The following is an 18,079-nucleotide window of genomic DNA, read 5'->3' as shown; positions in this document are numbered from 1 at the left end:
CAAAGAACCAAGGCAGGATACTTATGTCTAATTTTTTTGAAGCCCACAACCTTTGTTTCTCTCCAGCCATTTTGGGACTATCAGCCAGGCTGTTTCTTAGGTTGTTTGTGACTTTCCCGGCTGCCGGCTCCGCCCACTCTGGGCTCTGCTGGTGTGTTTGGAGGCCGGCACTGGCAAGGTGCCTGGGACTAGCTTATAAGAAAACCGAGGGTAGCAGGAGGAGCCTGGGTGACTGCAACTTTAGCCATGGCGTCCGTCTTGCTCTCCCTGAGCCTCTCTCACCTGAGCTTGTGGGCTTCTGGACTGATCGTGGTCTTAGGCTTGCTCAAGCTCATTCATCTGTTAAAGCGAAGGCAGTTCTTGGCCAAGGCTATGGACAGCTTCCCAGGGCCTCCCACCCATTGGTTCTTTGGGCACGCCCTTGAGGTATGTGGGGGTACAAGGAGGGAGGGGTAGAGAAAAAAAACGGCTTCTTTTTCTTCAAAGAATTCAGAGCAACCTCCTGGGGCATGGAGGGAAACCATACTTGGGCAGAAAAATGATACTCTGAGAGCCATGGTTCCCAGTCAGCTTTCTCACCAGATCACCCCCTTGGTCTCGCCTTTTGAGCTGACCTGGCCAGAGGTACTTTAAAGTTGGGACCCAAGCAGGCCACAGATTCCTTCTCATTGTTCTGAAGTCCAAGGTTCAGACAAAGCTCTGCTAACGGCATGATGATAGCACTGGGGCCAAAACCTTGGAGAGTCTAATCAAATTAGGCAATCTTGTTTAAAGTTTAGCCAGCAGCCTCTTTGTTCTTTATAGTGTAAAGATTTTAATTTTGAAGGCAGAAATTTAAAATGAAGATAGAGATGAGTTCTGTCACCTGAGAGACATCTCAGGACATCTAAACTGTTGGTGCCCCCAGAGGTGGGGTGCTCCTGGCCATGCCTATGTGCTGGCCCAGGGGCTTTGGCATCGTCTTGTGTTCAGATCATGACTTGTCCTCCCTAGTTACTTCAGGATGGGGAGACTACCTTAACATACCATTGTCAGGGACAACGTTAGCTCCCTACCTTCATGGGGATCTAGACCAGAGATTTCTGAACGCAGGGAAAGGACATCTGCATTGGAATCAACTGCAAGGAATCAAAAAGTAGATTCCAGCCCTGGCCGGTTGGCTCAGCGGTAGAGCATCAGCCCGATGTGTGGAAGTCCTGGGTTCGATTCCCAGTCAGGGCACACAGGAGAAGCACCTATCTGTGTGCCCGGGCACTGGGGATGGCTCCATGGCCTCCATCTCAGGCGCTAGAATGGCTCTGGCCACAATGGAGCAATGCCTCAGATGGGCAGAGCATTGCCCCCTGATGGGCATGCCGGGTAGATCCTGGTCGGGTGCATGTGGGAGTCTGTCTCTCTGCCTCCCTTCCTCTCACTAAAAATAAAAAAAATTAAAAAAAAGTAGATTCCTTGGTCCATAGTCCCTGCAGATCTTAATTAACATATTGCAAATAGGTGTTTGAATTAAAAAATTTCCACGTGTGTTTTGTTCTGCAGCCAGGTTTGGGAGCCCAGGTATAGATGCCAGAGATTAAGGCTCAGGGAGAGGCATAATTACTTCTTCTACCTCCTGAGTACCTTCTCCCATTCTCACTCTGAGGAATTACCTCTTCTGCATGATTGATGCTGGGAATTAACTTGACTTTTAGATGAAGATTATCCAGACTTATTCTTGACCCTATAAATAACTCCCCTTTCAAGATGGCCTAGTAACCTATATGAAATTTGGAGACACCTGGGAAAGGAAAGGGTGCATTGAGGCTATGGATCAGACTCAGGCCCTGCTCTCAAGAAGCTAGCGAAAACTGACACCAGAGCCTGGGGCAGCATGTGAGCATGTCTAACCAGGCACTTGCATCATCAGCCTCATGCTGTATCTCAGCACTTGTCTTACTGGGTTGCAATTTTCTGTTAATTTGTTCATCTTCCCCTCTAGACCGTGACCTCTAGAGGATGGAGAGCAGTTCTGATTCATTCTTGTACCCACAGGGTCTAGCACAAAGCCTGGTTTATTCACTGAATGAACAAACAGTGAATGTTGGAGAGTAGGGAGGGGTATCAATAGAAGAGAGAGTGATGGAGAAAACAAATGGAGGAGCTAGGAGGGGTTTGGGAGAGGCTTTGCTGAGTACAGAAGGTGGTCATAAGAAGGTTGAGGTCTGACCCTAATGGTAGTATGAGAAGAATTTGGGAGACCTTCAATCCCTTTTTTTCCTCACATTCCTTCCACTTCTTTTTGCTTTCATCAAAGCAGGGTTTGCTAAGACAGGGACCTTGTTCTTTTACCCCTATGTTAGAGCTGGCTGTCTCTTCTCCTTGAATCCTCCCATGATCTACCTTAAGAGTATATAGAAGACTTAGAACATGGCTTAGCTCTGGCTTCTTGGCTCTAACACAAGTATGTGAAGGGTCCTGGCACCAGGAAGGATGGGAGGGGTGGTTGCTCTCTGGCATAACTAAGGTTTCCTGGGGAACCATGGCAGGCCCAACAGTTCTGCATTCCCCTAAGGCCTGGCACTTCTGCTCAGGCTGGATCCACACCCGAGCTTGAGACATATAAAGAGTAGAGTAAGGATCATTCTTCATTATATAAAGACAAAAAAATCGAAGTTCAGAAAGGGCAAGAAATTTGCCTATGCCCACGTAGAAGCTCAGGAATTGAGTCAAGGCTGGACCCAGAACGCCTGCCTTTTCATTCAAGACATATTAGGTCTTTGACCCCATGCATAAAAAAATGACTGCAGGTTTGATTCCTAGGCCTAAGGATGGTGGGAGTAGGAAAGGAGGAGGAGGACTGGTGGTGGAAGGAAGGGCCTGGAGCAGGGAGGAGCTGTCTATCAGAATTAATGTCTCCTTTCTTGGTCTTCGGTTATAGTCTGGACTTCTGGAAGCATCTACTTGTAATCCTCCTCAATTCTCCGAATGTGTTCCCTTGAGGCAGAGTTATGTCTTATTCTTTTAGGGTTTTGCCAACTCCACTTTGAGGCCCAGAGAGGACTTTGCACATAATGTATGCTCAGCCATATTATTGGCCTGAGGTTAGGGCCCCCTATGAGGGACCCACAAATGTGACCTATGTGTTGGGATTGGGAGAGGGAATGCCAGCTCTCAGCCCAGGCAAGACCATCCACTGAAACTGCTTGGAGATGTTGGGCCTCTCCTTACCTGGGCCCAGTAGAGAATGGCATGAAAGTTAAGGAGTGCCATCTGACCACATTCTCAGGGCAAAAGCACAGGGGGTCAAAGACCTGAAAGGACAGGCCTTACTTAAAAACCTGCGAGGTCCAGACCTCTGTAGCCTCCATTCCTTTGATCTCTAGGCTCAGGAATGAGATACCTCAGGGTAGGGTCATAATGCACTATTCTTTTTTTTTTTTTAATGTATTTTTAAAATTTTTTTTCAATTTTTTATTTATTCATTTTAGAGAGGAGAGGGGGAGTCAGAGACAGAGAGAGAGAGAGAGAGAGAGAGAGAGAGAGAAGGGGGAGGAGCTGGAAGCATCAACTCCCATATGTGCCTTGACCAGGCAAGCCCAGGGTTTTGAACCGGCGACCTCAGCATTTCCAGGTCGACGCTTTATCCACTGCGCCATCACAGGTCAGGCTACTGCACTATTCTTATGAAGGGATAGATGAGCAGAGAGATCAGGCTGCCTTTGGGCAGAGCAGAGGGCTGTGACCAGCTGTGTAACTTAGAGAAGCTGGCCAGGCAGCTACGTGACCCTCTCAGAGACAGGACAGTCCAGCCCTTTTGATGGGGCTGCAGCTCCAGTTGTGGGGCCAAAGTGCCAAGAGCTGTCCTCAAGGGCACACAGGAGAAAGCTGGGCACAGAGAGGCAGGGGCTGGTTTGAGCTGTGGCCTTGGTCAGCATGAGGGCCGGGGCTCCTTTCTGGGTAGGGAAGCTGCAGAAGGGCACACTCATAGTTAATGAGGAAAGGAGTGGAGCTAAGATGAACCAGATCAGCCTAGGGCTCCTTCCACCCCTGTGATCCTGTGAGTTTGGCTCCTCTGTGACTTAAGCTGTTCCCTGTCCCTGTCTAAACAGGCTCCCTGGATCTGGGAGCAGTGGATAAGGAAAGCAGTCGTAGAGATCAGAGTGTAAATTGGCAAGGAAAACCCAGGAGGTCAGATGAAAAATAAAAGAGACACAGGAGGAAGGAGGCACTTCCAGAAACATCAACAGGAAGGAGGCAGAAAAGGGGTCAGGGACACCAGAGGTTCCTTCTTAGATGGAGAAGATGTTTATCACTGTGTAGTGATAAACTTTTTGACATTGTTTATACCAGGGCAATGAAAACTCTTACACCCTTCTCTCTCCTACCCCCAGGGTGAACTCAGAATGGTAAGCTGAGAGACAATGAGTGAGAAGTTCTATGGGGAAATTATGTTGGACTGTGCAGAGGGCTGGGAGGAGAAGAGCCCAGAGAAGGCAAAAACTGAGTGGCTGGAGACCAAAATCCCCAGGCCCAGTCCCCAGGGCCTTGGGGAAAGGGCCTTGGGACAGACAAGAATCCCTGGGGGCTCATTAGCAGTATCTCACTGTCCTTCTCAAGACTTTCCTGGGAGATACAGGGGTAAATTCAATGGGTGAAGTCTATGAAAGGGAACTTTACAAAGAGGAAAAGCAGGGGCACACTCGTACAGACCTCAGCATGACTGACACACCCTACGATTCTGCAGTGCACAAATTATGCAACTAAATGCAGTAGCCCTGACAGACTTCAATGTGCAGAAGAAAATGTGGGGGCTCTCACCTAAGTTAGAGTGGTACAAACCTACAAGAAATAAGCAAGCAGTTCACATCTTTGAGCCTCAGTTTTCTCATCTGTAAAATGGGAGTAATTACCCGTTCTGCATGAGGCAATTTATGAACTCACTCACATAACACCTGACATGTAGGAGATACTCAATACATATCTGTTCCCTCCCATTTCCTATGTCAAGAGATAGAATGCAGGCCAAGGCTCAATTAGAGTGAGTTGGCCCTGGGCACTGAAGATGGCTCCACGACCTCCACCTCAGGAGCTAAAGAATGTCTCCGGTTGCAACGGAGCAACGCCCCAGATGGGCAGAGCATCGGCCCCCTGGTGGGCATGCAGGGTGGATCCCTGTCAGGCACACGTGGGAGTCTCTCTCTGCCTCCCCTCCCCTCACTAAGATAAAAAGAGAAAAAGAAAAAAAAGATAGAATGCAGAAATAAACAGCAAATCTGGACAGTAGGCAGAGCAGGCCGGTTAGGGCCAGCTGGAAAAAACAAATAAAATTCTGCAATGTTGTTTGCCAAACTAATTCTCCAAATTGAGCAAGACTTTGGGCTGGTTCCTCATGAGACTGACAGCCTGTGGCCAGTGTTGACATTAGCCAGATGCTTCATATGCTCTTTCCCTTCCTCTCTTATCTTCCTTCTTTTTTCATTTCCTTTATTCACACCATTCATTCAATACACACTTCATCAAGTACATACTATTTTCAAGGCCTTGTGCTGAGCTCCGTGGTGACCTGGAGATGCCACAGATGTGATCTGTGCCCTTGTAAACCCACAACCCACAGTGGGGTCAGGGGTCCTGGGTGTCAATCCCAATTCTATTGCTAACTAACCATGTGATGAAGCTTCCTTTCTTTATCTATAGAGTGGGAATTATGATAGTGTCTATCTTGTTGAATTTTTTTTAGAATTAAATGAAAGAATTTTTATGTCTGGATTAGTGTGGTGTCAGAGCACATTAAATCCTCATTGAATGTCAATTTTAAAGTTATTAATTTTTTTGTCATGGATGCAAGCAAGTATAACACAAAGCAGACCATGGGTAAGGTACTAGAGGGCTGCACAGGCAGAGGAGGCAGATTTCTGTGCATGGAGGATGGAGAGGTTCCTGGGGCGGGGCATTCAGATCGGCCAGATGTCAAGGAACAGTCACTACCGGCTAGAGGGTGTACGTGGAGCAAGGAATGGTGTAAGTAAGACACCGAGATGATGCCACACCCCAGGAGGTCATCTAATTTTAAACGTTCAGACACACAAGTTGCCACAGGCACAGTTAGCATCAGTCTAGTCTGAGGATATGGGCAACTTGCCAGCAAGGCCGTGGCAGGCATTCCTCACAACATCTGCATCAGCCATCAGCCATCCATCGGCTCCTAAGGAGTTGCCAGAGGCCAGGAAATGAGATCCACATTGTGGCGTGTGGGTCCTGCTTGTGTAAGAATTTCCAATCCCCATGGACTCCAGTGTTTACTGACTGCCAGGGTCCTGTGAGGGTCAGGCACTCACACTCAGGAAAGCCCAAAGCATGTGTCCCCATCGGGTGCTTATAGTTCATTCATGCGTCTTCCCAGTCCACATGTTATTTACCAACCAAAGTTCAGTTTTGCCATAGCCATGTTGCCTAGTTACACAGTTGACATCCTGCAGGTATCAAGCATCCAAGGAACCAAGCTGGACAGTGTAAGCCAAGGTTATCTTCCCATGTGACAGGGGACAAGATTTGGTTAGTCTTTTACCCATAGGAGGAAGTATCTTAGGGCTTGTTCAGAGCACATTATTCAGTATAGGTGGGGCATTCGGGAGTAGGATGTGTCAGGAGAGGCAGGGTGGAGGCTTGGAGGCTGATGTAGGAGAAAGGTAGGCTTGATGGGGAACGAACTACTTGGCGAGGGCTCACCTGGTACAGGATCCAGCTCTGGGTCCTTTTACTCATTTTATCAATTAAAAGCCTTAAATTCCATAGGACCTCAACTAATAACACACCCATATACCCTGCATGATTTCATTAATGCTGAAACAATTCTATAAGCTAAGTATTATCATCCTCATTTTACAGATTAGCTGAGTAAAATTTAGAAAGCCTAAAGAACTTGCCCAAGTCCACACATCTGACAAATAGGGGAAATCCATATTCAGGCTCAGTTCTGTCAGGCTCTGAAGATTGCTGGCCACGGAGCCAGTTTTTCTGGTTCACATCCCACCACTCTACAAGCTGTGTGGTCTTTGGTAAGAAACCTCAATCTGTATACCTCAGGCTTCTCTCTTCTAAAATGGGACATCATGAAGTTGTTTAAGGATAAGGTGAGGTCAAGATGTAAGGTGTTCAGAAGAAGGCCTGGAACACAGGAAGTGCCTAATAAAGATTTGCTACACCTCTTCACAACTGATGAAGCCCAGACATTATTCTGAGTCCCATGGGCAGGTCACTGAAGGGTCTAAAAGACCCTCTCAAAGTAGAAACATGGATAAATACATAATATTAAATCCCTATAGTGAAAAACTATATATTAAAATACTGGTGACAATGAAATGCACTAGTGAGAAAAGAAGAACAAGATATGTTAAATGAAAAGAAAGACAGGTTTGGAAAATCACTTATTGTGCACTCTATTTTTACATAAAAATCTCTAGGAGAGTAGATGTGGTTAGGAAAAGCCCTCAGAGAGCACACACCTGGCTGATCTCTCCAACCTCATCTCAGGCCACTGTCCCACCAGGACACAGCACCTGGAAGACAGCACACTTTTCCCACCCCAGAGCCTCTGTGCTTGCTGTTCCATCTACTTGGAATGCTTTTCCTTTACTCTTCACATAGCCAGCTCCTTATCATTCTTTGGGTTTCACCTTCAATGTCATCTCCAACAAGAGGCCATCTGGGTCACTCTTACCCAAGCAAGTCCTCCCTGTTAGTCTCTATAGCCAGTGTTTGTTTCCTTCTAAGCACTTTATTGTCTAAGTCATTTTACTTAACTTGTTCCTTGTTTTGTATCAATATTCCCCACAGAATGAAAAAGCAGGACCATGTCTGTCTCTCCCTTGAGATGTCTAGAAAATGCCCTGCACATAGTAGGTCCTCCATAAAAATGTGTCAAATGACTTAGCAGGGGTGGAATTGAAATGGTTTCCTTTTTGCACAACAAGCTGGTATCGTTTTTCTAATGAAAAGCTTTAATGCTGAAAATAAATGTTTTTGGCTGCCGTATCGTAGAGGTTGGTGACTGGCCGCAGAAGGAAGCAGGTTGGCTGTTTGGGGTTGTTGAGCTAACACAGTTGCAATAAAATAATGGCTTGAACTTAAAGCAGTGGCTCTGGTGCTGGACAGGAGACTGACCCCAGAGATGGCTAGGACTGGGTGACAGGCTGGGAGGGGTGTAAGAGTGAGGTATGCTAATAGGACCTGCCTGGGCCGACTCAGGGGCTTAGGGCATGGCTGGTAATGTTGGGGTCCTGAGTGATCTGGCCTTCTGTCACCATTACAGATGCAGCAGAAAGGGAACCTGGACAAGGTGGTGTCCTGGACCCACCAGTTTCCCCACGCCCACCCACTGTGGTTTGGACAGTTCCTTGGCTTCCTAAACATCTATGAGCCTGATTATGCCAAAGCGGTGTACAGCCGAGGGGGTGAGCATTCTCAGGAGAGGGTGGGACTTCCTGAGAGGGAAGGACTCAGGGCATCATGTGGGGAGGAGTCCTGGGCCTACACTGTACGTCTGAGCAGCTGAGGTTCATATCCTTTTTATTCAGAAGCCTCCTTTGGGAATTTCCCAGTTTTGGCTTGGCCTAATCTTCTCTGTCTCCTACAGACCCTAAGGCTGCAGAGGTGTATAACTATTTCCTGCCATGGATTGGTGAGTGGTTACCTTCCCTGCCTTTGATCAGTTACCAGGATCCCTCCCTGCCCTGTCTCCACTCAGTATCCTTTACCAGACCACCTGGTTTTATGTTCTCTTTCTTTCTCTCTTCCCCCTTTCCTTCCTTCCTTCCTTCCTTCCTTCCTTCCTTCCTTCCTTCCTTCCTTCCTTCCTTCCTTCCTCCCTCCCTCCCTCCCTCCCTCCCTCCCTCCCTTCCTCCCTTCCTTCCTTCCTTTTCCTTTCTTTATTTCTGCCTTTCTTTCGGGGCGGGGGGGGGGGGGAGACAGGGACAGACAGGAAGGGAGAAAGATGAGAAGCGTCAACTCATAGTTTCAGCACCTTAGTTGTTCATTGATTGCTTTCTCATATGTGCCTTGACTGAGAAGCTCAAGTTGAGCCAGTGAGTCATTGCTCAAGCCAGCAACCTTGCGTTTAAGCTGGCGACCTTAAGCTTGAAGCCGGCGACCTTGGGCTTCAAGCTGGTGACCTTGGGCTTTAAACCAGTGACTTTGGGCTCAAGCTAGTGACCATGGTGTCATGTCTATAATCCCATCCCATGCTCAAGCCGATGATCTCGGGGTTTCAAACCTGGGTCCTTAGTGTCCCAGGCTAATGCTCTATCCACTGTGCCGCTGCTTGGTCAGGCTCATGTGCTATTTCTAAGCTCACCTGCTCAGTGAGGAGACAGAGGAGGAGGCGGGAGAGCTCCTAGGTGGCCAGGGAAGTGGGGATCAGGTACCTTCTCCTGCTGCATGTATCCCACCCCCTGCACAGGCAGGGTAAGGGATCTGGAAAATCTGTGAGTGTGAGGAAAAGCCTCCTGGAGGAGGTGGCACTGGGGTTGATTCAAGGAGATATTTCAGGTGGCACTGGCCAGGGCAAGGGCTTGAGGCAAGGTATGGTGGTGGGTACAAGGCTAGTGTCACCAGAAACTGTGTGGCTGAGAGGAAGAGCCAGGTTGGGATGTGAGGCTGGGCAGGGAGAACTAGGGAGGGTTTAGGTGGGGTGGGGCCTGCTTGGCCCCAGGCTGCCAGAGATGGGGCAGGATAGTGTGCACTGAGTACCCCTCCCTCTCTCATCCCTTCCCAGGGCAAGGCCTGCTGGTCCTCAGTGGGCCCAAGTGGTTTGAGCACCGCAAGCTGCTCACACCTGGCTTTCATTATGATGTGCTGAAGCCCTATGTGAAAATCTTTGCTGACTCTACGCACATCATGCTGGTAAGCTCCCCACGCCAAGCTCTGTGGCTGCTGGCCAGCTCCACCCCCTCTCAGTTATTCTCGGGGGAGAATATTGAGCCGAATGCCCATTGCAGTGCCAAGCCTCAATATGCCTAACACCTACTGGGAGTTGTGCTGGGAGTTGACTAGGTGTGGGGCTTTAAGAGGCCAGCAACTGTGGGCCTTGTTTCCACTAGGAGACCCAGCCATTCTTCTCAGACCAAAGAGCTACTGTAGGACCCAATGAGGCTCTACTATTGAATATTTGAGGAATGCCTGTAATGATATGAGGAAGGCTATAGTGTCTCCTCCTCACTCCCTATCTACCACAATTGCCTAAAACAATGCCATTAGCAACTCATCCCTAAAAGGGATACCAGGGGGGCGGAGTTAAGCTCAGCATCGCAGGGCTGGATAACCCAGAGCTTATTCAGGAAAGGCTTACCCCTTGCAGGAAACTTCTCCCCCAGCATTACTGCAGGCCTGATTTACACACAGACCTAGCTGGGGAGCTCACCACTCTTGGCCCTTCTCTTCCTGTATATATAGGCTGCCTGACAAGGAGAATGCATGTGTGTGCTGTGCTAGGCCTGCCTCCAAATCTGCCCCCTGAGCCTGAAGCTCAACCTGCGCCCCCCCCCCCCCACATTCCAGCAGAATAGAGGGCAAGCCAGGGACTGGGTATTGGAGAGAATAACAAGCTGTGGTCCTGGAGGAGGGGTGGGACACGCAACCTGCTGCTGACCACCCACAGTACTTATCCTCTTTGGACTCCAGGACAAGTGGGAGGAAAAGGCTCGTGAGGATAAGAGCTTTGACGTCTTCTACGATGTGGGCCAGATGGCGCTGGACACACTCATGAAGTGCACCTTTGGCAAAGGACACAGTGGCTTGGGTGACAGGTCAGAGGGCACTTGGGGCTGACCACCCAAGCAAGCTCAGAGGGGAGAGTTGGCAGGACTCCTGGGCTCTGGTCTGAGGATAGGGAACCCCTGTTTGGGGGATACGCACCTTGCCCATGGTGGGGAGACAGATTCTGTCTTTAATGGGAAGGTTTGATGGCAGGAAGAGGAAGGGAGAAGCGCTGCAGTTGGGGCTGAATCCCTGGAATGAAGCACAGCGGGCCTCTGCTGTGGGCCAGTGTCTGACCACCCCTCCCCTCCGTCTGCTGTGCAGGGACAACAGCTACTACATGATGGTCAAAGATCTCACTCTGCTGATGCAGCAGCGCCTGGAGTCTATCCAGTACCACAACGATTTCATTTACTGGCTTACCCCGCATGGCCGCCGCTTCCTGCGGGCCTGCAAGGTGGCCCACGACCACACAGGTGAACGCTTCCCAAACGGCCTACCCACAGAGAGTCTAGGTTCTAACCTAGCTCTCTGAGCCCCTTTGAGATCCTTCCCATTGTAGAACTTCTGTCCCCCTGTGGGCAGATGTTGGGGTTCCCAGACAGTGACACTCCATACCTCCGACCCAGATCAAGTCATCAGAGAACGGAAGGCAGCTCTGCAAGATGAGAAAGAACAGGAGAAGATCCAGAACAAGAGGCACCTGGATTTCCTGGACATCCTCCTGGGGGCCCGGGTGAGAGCACCGTTGCCCGCCCCCTCCTGAGAACTAGTTCCACAGGGGTCTTCAGACCATCCTCCTGGAGCAAGACTCACTGCACAGCAGCAGGGTCTGTTAAGCGTTTTCCTCTTCTTCTTCTAGAAAATATGACCTGTTCCTTGCCCCATGACACATGTCAGTAAGGCTCAGAGGTGGGAAGGTGCAAGGTGCGCCTGGCTGTGGCGATGAAGAGAGCTGCAGTAGCGGGGATCCTGGGTAACAGCTAGGAGGCCCGAAGACCACTTGTAGACTTCTGAGACGGAAAGATCTCAGCACCCTGGGATTTTAGAATCTTCGACTTTATTTATTCACCCTCTCCATAAACTCACCAAGCCCTACACTGTGTTAGTTCCTGTGATAAGGATGCAGATGAGGAAGACCTGGCACTGCCCTCCAGATGCTTACAGTCTAGAGGAGAAGACAAGAAGTGGATGTTGACAAAGTTCTCTTCCTCTGTCAGGGGCATTGTGTGTGTCAAATGAGCAGAACCAATAGCCCAGCTGGATAAGGTTACAGGTCATTTGGCCAGAGGGATCAGGGAAGGCTTACTGGAGTAGGAGGCATCCGGCTGAGTTTGTGAGATCAGGAAGAAATCTAGAGGAAGTTCCTAACCTCCAGCCTGAAGCTTTTATTACCTCCTTCAGACCTTCATGTGACAGCTACTGTTACGAGTAGTTCTTGGTTCCTACCGCAAATGCCTTAGCTTTGCCCATTACGCCTATCCTACCCAGGATGAAAGTGGAATCAAGCTGTCGGATAGAGAGCTCCGGGCTGAAGTGGACACATTCATGTTTGAAGGCCATGACACCACCACCAGTGGCATCTCCTGGTTTCTCTACAGCATGGCCCAAAACCCAGAGCACCAGCAACGTTGTCGGGAGGAGATCCGTGAGATCCTCGGGGACAGGGACGTCGTCCAGTGGTGAGTGAGGCTGAAGGTGAGCCCAGTCTATCCTGCTCATCTTCAGGGAAGGGCTGTGCCCTGCTGACTGGTGTCATCACAGATGACACAGGGCCATCCTGGAAACCAGGTGAAGGCAGCACAGCTGTCCTGTTACTTCCAGTGTGTGATGCAACCCTGAGCCCAGACTCTCACAACAGAGTGATGTTCAGATGTGAGTAATATAGAAAAGGTTGTCAATAGGAGGCCAATTTATTGTTTGTTGACTCTGGCTGTAGAATTTTGACTACTCTTTTGAGTTCCTGGATAGAGCAGAGAATGCTGGGAGAGAAGGAGCTGGGGTGGAAATTGAGGAGGAACAGCGTTGGGAAAGCCAAGGGAGCTGAACCCTTCCCACCTGCCTTTGCCTGGTCATGTGCAGCCTCCAAACTCTTCCAATGAAGAACAAAAAGCTGTTTTCTAAACTCCATCACTCAGGAACTTGGAAAAATTATGTCTCTGGTTTCAAGTTGAACTCATTAACACACACCATTGACGCTGCCCTTTCTTTGCAGCAGGCTCTCTGGGATCCTCCCACACAACCGCCCGCTCTTCCCACTCCTCCTGCCTTCTCCCCTCTTGTCAGTACCTGGGCTGGGCACAGGGCAGGGGTGAAGAGAATGCTCCGTTGATGGGAGGAAGTTTGGATTCATTTGAGACAGACACACACAGTTTTAGGGTCTAGATTTGGAGAATGAAGTATTTTTTTTTTACAGGGACAGAGAGAGAGAGTCAGAGAAAGGGATATATAGGGACAGACAGACAGGAACAGAGAGACATGAGAAGCATCAATCATCAGTTTTTCGTTGCGACACCTTAGTTGTCCATTGATTGCTTTCTCATATGTGCCTTGACCGCGGGCCTTCAGCAGACCGAGTAACCCCTTGCCAGCAGCCTTGGGTCCAAGCTGGTGAGCTTTTTTGCTCAAACCAGATGAGCCCGTGCTCAAGCTGGTGATCTTGGGGTCTCGAACCTTGGTCCTCCGCATCCCAGTCCGATGCTCTATCCATTGCGCCACCGCCTGGTCAGGCAGGAGAATAAAGTCTTGATTAATTATCTATATTTTTATTGATTGAATGTTGGAAACCATCCAGTGTGTCCAGCCAAGTGCCAGGAAGAGGAGGGGTGTGTGGGTGAGAAGAGGAGGAGGAGGAGCCAAATTGTTGCCCTTGGGATTTTTTAAAGAGATTAACTCACATAACTAAAAAGCTAGAGAAAGTGAAGGAAAAGCAACCCCACGTTACAGGAAGATAAATCAGCAGGAGTGGGGCTTACATTGGCTTTCTAAGAAGGGGCGAAACTCAGGCAAAGGGGGAGCACTCTGGACAGTCTACGTTGGGTAATGACATGAACACAGCCTGGAGGCAGGGAGTTGAAATATTTATTTTATTTTCACTTCATTCTATCTGGAACTTGAAGCAACTTAAAGGATACTTATTCAATAAAATAGTGAAACACAAATGAAAAACGAGGACTGGGGGAAGCAATCTAGGGGCTATGTAAGAAGGTATTGATAGTTATATATGGACATCACATTTAGATCTGAGCATCCTAGTGGCAAAAGGGAAAAGAAAAATATGTATATATATATTTACTTGAGCTTGTCATTCTTCACACATTTGTTACTTTATTCAAGCAATATATATTAGCCCCTGTTCCTTTCCATTGCAGCTCCATAGGGGAACCCGAGCGGAACTTAAAGATGTATGTCTTTGTGTAGCTTCTGGGGGTGTCTGAGACACATAGGATTGACCTTACCTTGGATGGCCGGGCACACACACAGCTCTCTAGGGACCTGTCCTAGCAGAGAAGATGAGGGAGAGGTGGAGAAAAATGGAGTCAGAACCCCTGGGTCTGAGTGGCCACCCCACATCCAGGCAGACTGAACACTTGGGGCACTGTGTTCCTCTGACTCTTCGATGTGTAGTGGTGGCGATGGTGGTGGGGGAAGGAGGGGCTGGAGCCTGCCTTCCCGCAGGACCCCGTTGCTCCATCTCCAGGAAAGACTGGTTGTGTTGCTGGCAGGGATGATCTGGGCAAGATGACCTACTTGACCATGTGCATCAAGGAGAGCCTCCGCCTCTACCCGCCTGTGCCCCAGGTGTACCGTGAGCTCAGCAAACCTGTCACCTTTGTGGATGGCCGCTCTCTACCTGCAGGTGAGAGAGGATGGATTTGGGGGTGGAACTGATTTCCTGAGGATGCTTCTCTGACACTCTCTGTGCCTTTGACTGAATCTTGGACCAATGGCAAAGAACTCAGACTTCATGTTTGCCCGGGGTCCAATCCTGGCTCTATAACATGAGTAAATCTTTCTGCCTCTGAGCCTCTTGTTCCTCTTCTGTAAAATGGGGCTGAGGAGAGTTCCCACATTACAAGGTTGCAGTCAGGATTCAGTTGTCAGGGCTGTCATGTATCACCATGCAGGTGGTGCCCGGAACATCATCACAAAGCCTCATCCACTTAAACTTTGATGCTGCGCATTGCACAGCCTGTACAACTGTGTGTGCGGCTCTGTAAAGGGTGTTCCCCTGTGTATCTGGCACATGGCATGCATCCAGTGAGTGAAAGGCAGCTGTTACTGTCGATAGCATAATGTATGAATAAGTTGCTTTGAGAGTCTGTCAATTGAAAGCGGAACATGTGTGATGGTCCTGGCCTGTCCTGCCTGGTTGCGAGGTGGGGTCGTCTCTTTTGCTCCATTCCACAGATGACTGTGTCAGTGTTGTGCCCAGTGTTGGGGCTCTGGGAAGAAGGTGTAACGATGATCAAAAGCTTTTTGATGTGTTGAGGGTTGTCAGGAACTTTTTGTCAGTAGCAGTGATGAGGCAGGGGCTGGTGCCTAGTTAGGTTGACATAAGGGAATTCTGGTCCTTTGAGGAGGTGGCCTGACTGTCGCAGGACCATCTGGTCACCTGACCTCTGCTCTGTCCACAGGCAGCCTGGTCTCTCTGCACATCTACGCCCTCCATAGGAACAGGGAAGTGTGGCCTGACCCGGAGGTACCCCATGTTTTGGGTTTGGAGCTCAGATGGGGTGGGAGGCTGTGGAGGTCACCCCCCTTGAACCTGGCAGGTATTTAAGTAAGGCCTGTCCCCTCAGGTCTTTGACCCCCTGCGCTTCTCTCCTGACAATGTGACTGGACGCCACCCCTATGCCTTCATGCCCTTCTCCGCTGGACCCAGGTAAGGAGAGGCCTAACATTTCCAGGCCCTCAGGACTGGGGAGGTGAGGGTAGAAGAAGTTGTGGGCAATGCATCACTGTGTGCAACCCTGTGAAGAGGGGGACCTTGCTGGGTTTGTGGTGATCCTAATGCAGGGCAAGTTTCAGAGACCTTCTTACCTTTAGTATATTCATCCCTTGCAGGTGGTCAGGTGGGTGAGTCATTTAAAAAAGACCCCTAAACCAGAACCCCCAGTGTGAATCTATTAGTTGGGACCTTACTTTGTTTCCAAGATCTGTTTCTTAAGGCCAATCAATCGATCTGCAAATTATTCATTCAAAAATAGTTATTCTTGTTGGTCACTGAGAGCATGGGATTTCATCGCTCCAGATACCCCATAGCCTGGTGCCTGTTTGTGCTCACTGCAGGAACTGCATCGGGCAGCAGTTTGCCATGAACGAGATGAAGGTGGTCACGGCCCTCTGCTTGCACCGCTTTGAATTCTCCCTGGACCCCACACAGCCACCCGTCAAGTTGCTCCAGCTGGTCCTGCGCTCCGAGAATGGCATCAATCTCCGCCTAAAGCCAGTGGGCCGGGGTTCTGGGAAGTAGCTCTGCCAAGTGTAGGGCCCCAGACAGCCCGGCTGTGGCCTTAACCTGGGCATGGCCCTCTCCAGTCTGGATTGTGGAGCAGCTGTGACTCTGTCTTTGGGAGACTTGTACTAGAGAAGGGGAGTAGGTACCCACATAGACAGTCACCTGGAGGGTGGTGCCATAGAAACATGGTATCTATAAATGCTCACTGTGCATGCATTCTAAAGCTGACTCATTCATTCAACAGACATGTGATGTGTACCCGCTTGCTTCTAGAATCTTCCTTTTCCTTCCATAATTGGCAATCTTTCTAAAATATAGCAGAAACTTACATCCCCATCCTAGTGATATGGTGAATGCAATGTACGCTGAGCTTGGGTGCCGCAGTCCAGCTCCAGCTGGTCCAGGGGTCCCCAAAGGAATGGATGGTGTCAGCGAGAAATGAGTGAGAGAGCCAAACTCTTCAGTTCATCTGCCAGGCATCTCTGCCAATGGCTAGTATAGCTTGCTTGCTTTATTTATTTATTTATTTATTTATTTATTTATTTATTTATTTATTTTACAGAGAGAGAGAGAGTCAGAGAGAGGAATAGATAGGGACAGACAGACAGGAACGGAGAGAGATGAGAAGCATCAATATCAGTTTTTTCGTTGCGACACCTTAGTTGTTCACTGATTGCTTTCTCATATGTGCCTTGACCCTGGGCCTTCAGCAGACCGAGTAACCCCTTGTTTGAGCCAGCGACCTTGGGTCCAAACTGATGAGATTTGCTCAAACCAGATGAGCCCGTGCTCAAGCTGGCGACCTTGGGGGTCTCAAACCTGGGTCCTCGGCATCCCAGTCCTATGTTCTATCCACTGTGCCACCTTCTGGTTAGGCTAGCTTTATTTTTATACACTAAGTTATAATCACATGTTATGCAGAATACATTGATTAATAGCTATTTTTGCTTTAATATGGGTGAATATTCCAGGTAGGGTTTAGTACATTTCTTTAAGCTATAAATCAGGTGGTAAGCCATTCTAAGTACAGTTACACAATACCTTGATTAGCAACAACAATATTGACATCAGCCTTATGCAGGCTTCTAAAAGGTTACGATTGATTAATAACTCTGCTTTACCGAATGGCCTATTGTCTAGTAAAATTATGTTTGTCTACTACTTTCATCTACTAGTTAAGTTCTAACTTTATTTTTCTCAGAGAGTTCCAATACATGAAGGTCAGTTATGTAAGAGGAATGGAAAGTTTTTCTATTCTCCTAAAAGGCTGAGGGGGCTAAGCAATCGATTAGGTAAAGGCTGAAAGGTGTTTTTGTGTTTAGCCTCTGTTTCCCATCTATTCATAAGTCACAACCTATTTCTCATAATATGATTTTTAGGAGGAAGTTGTCCTACAGACCTAGCCCCTTTTGGGGGATGCCATAGCCAGCATCCTATGTCTATGGGCTTAGGCAAGGGGGTTATATTCTTTAGCCGGGGTTTCTTTCAGGGAACTCCTGAGGGGAACAGCTTTGGCAGCCGGAAGTACAATTACCTTGATAATTGCCTCTAGCTCTTGTTTTTGGAGTTGTTAGTAAATTTTCTTAAAAAGAACACAGGGGGCTCAAGTGGTCAAGGAGATACTCGTGTGGTTACTTTTAGAGTAATTCTGGAGAGACATATTCACAGACTGGTTGACCTCGGGGTCTCGAGTAGCCTGGGAAAGTATAGTATTGTTGGAATCATACTGTGGATCCATCCCAATAGTGAATGCACATAACCCTAATAAGGAAGAATTGTCAAAGGAAGTGCCTAGATATGACCCAAAAAACATATGCTGTGCAAATGCTTCTTTCCTGCTGCGACTGTGTCAGACAGCAAGGTTGGATCGGCTCCCGACACTTGGGATTCATG

At 48.8% G+C, this 18,079-nt stretch overlaps 1 protein-coding gene across 1 annotated transcript; it reads left to right on the top strand.

The window, feature by feature from the left end:
• The first annotated feature begins 198 nt into the window (after positions 1-198).
• CYP4B1 (cytochrome P450 family 4 subfamily B member 1) lies at positions 199-16,409 on the top strand. The gene is made up of 12 exons (XM_066269277.1): positions 199-426; positions 8,285-8,426; positions 8,609-8,653; positions 9,746-9,873; positions 10,651-10,775; positions 11,050-11,201; positions 11,355-11,461; positions 12,217-12,407; positions 14,451-14,584; positions 15,363-15,427; positions 15,528-15,610; positions 16,018-16,409. The coding sequence occupies exons 1-12, from the start codon at positions 247-249 to the stop codon at positions 16,199-16,201; spliced, it is 1,536 nt and encodes a 511-aa protein (XP_066125374.1). The 5' UTR covers positions 199-246; the 3' UTR covers positions 16,202-16,409.
• Positions 16,410-18,079: the final 1,670 nt, after the last annotated feature.

Source organism: Saccopteryx bilineata, chromosome 3, assembly GCF_036850765.1.
Source record: "Saccopteryx bilineata isolate mSacBil1 chromosome 3, mSacBil1_pri_phased_curated, whole genome shotgun sequence".
Taxonomy (NCBI): Eukaryota; Metazoa; Chordata; class Mammalia; order Chiroptera; family Emballonuridae; genus Saccopteryx; species Saccopteryx bilineata.
This window is presented reverse-complemented; position numbering and strand designations above follow the sequence as displayed.

Coding starts and splice junctions, on each gene's coding strand:
- CYP4B1 (XM_066269277.1), top strand. CDS start 247: ATGGCGTCCGTCTTGCTCTCCCTGAGCCTCTCTCACCTGAGCTTGTGG. Junction 11,202..11,354: donor GGTGGCCCACGACCACACAG/GTGAACGCTTCC, acceptor CCTCCGACCCAG/ATCAAGTCATCAGAGAACGG. Junction 12,408..14,450: donor GACAGGGACGTCGTCCAGTG/GTGAGTGAGGCT, acceptor TGTTGCTGGCAG/GGATGATCTGGGCAAGATGA.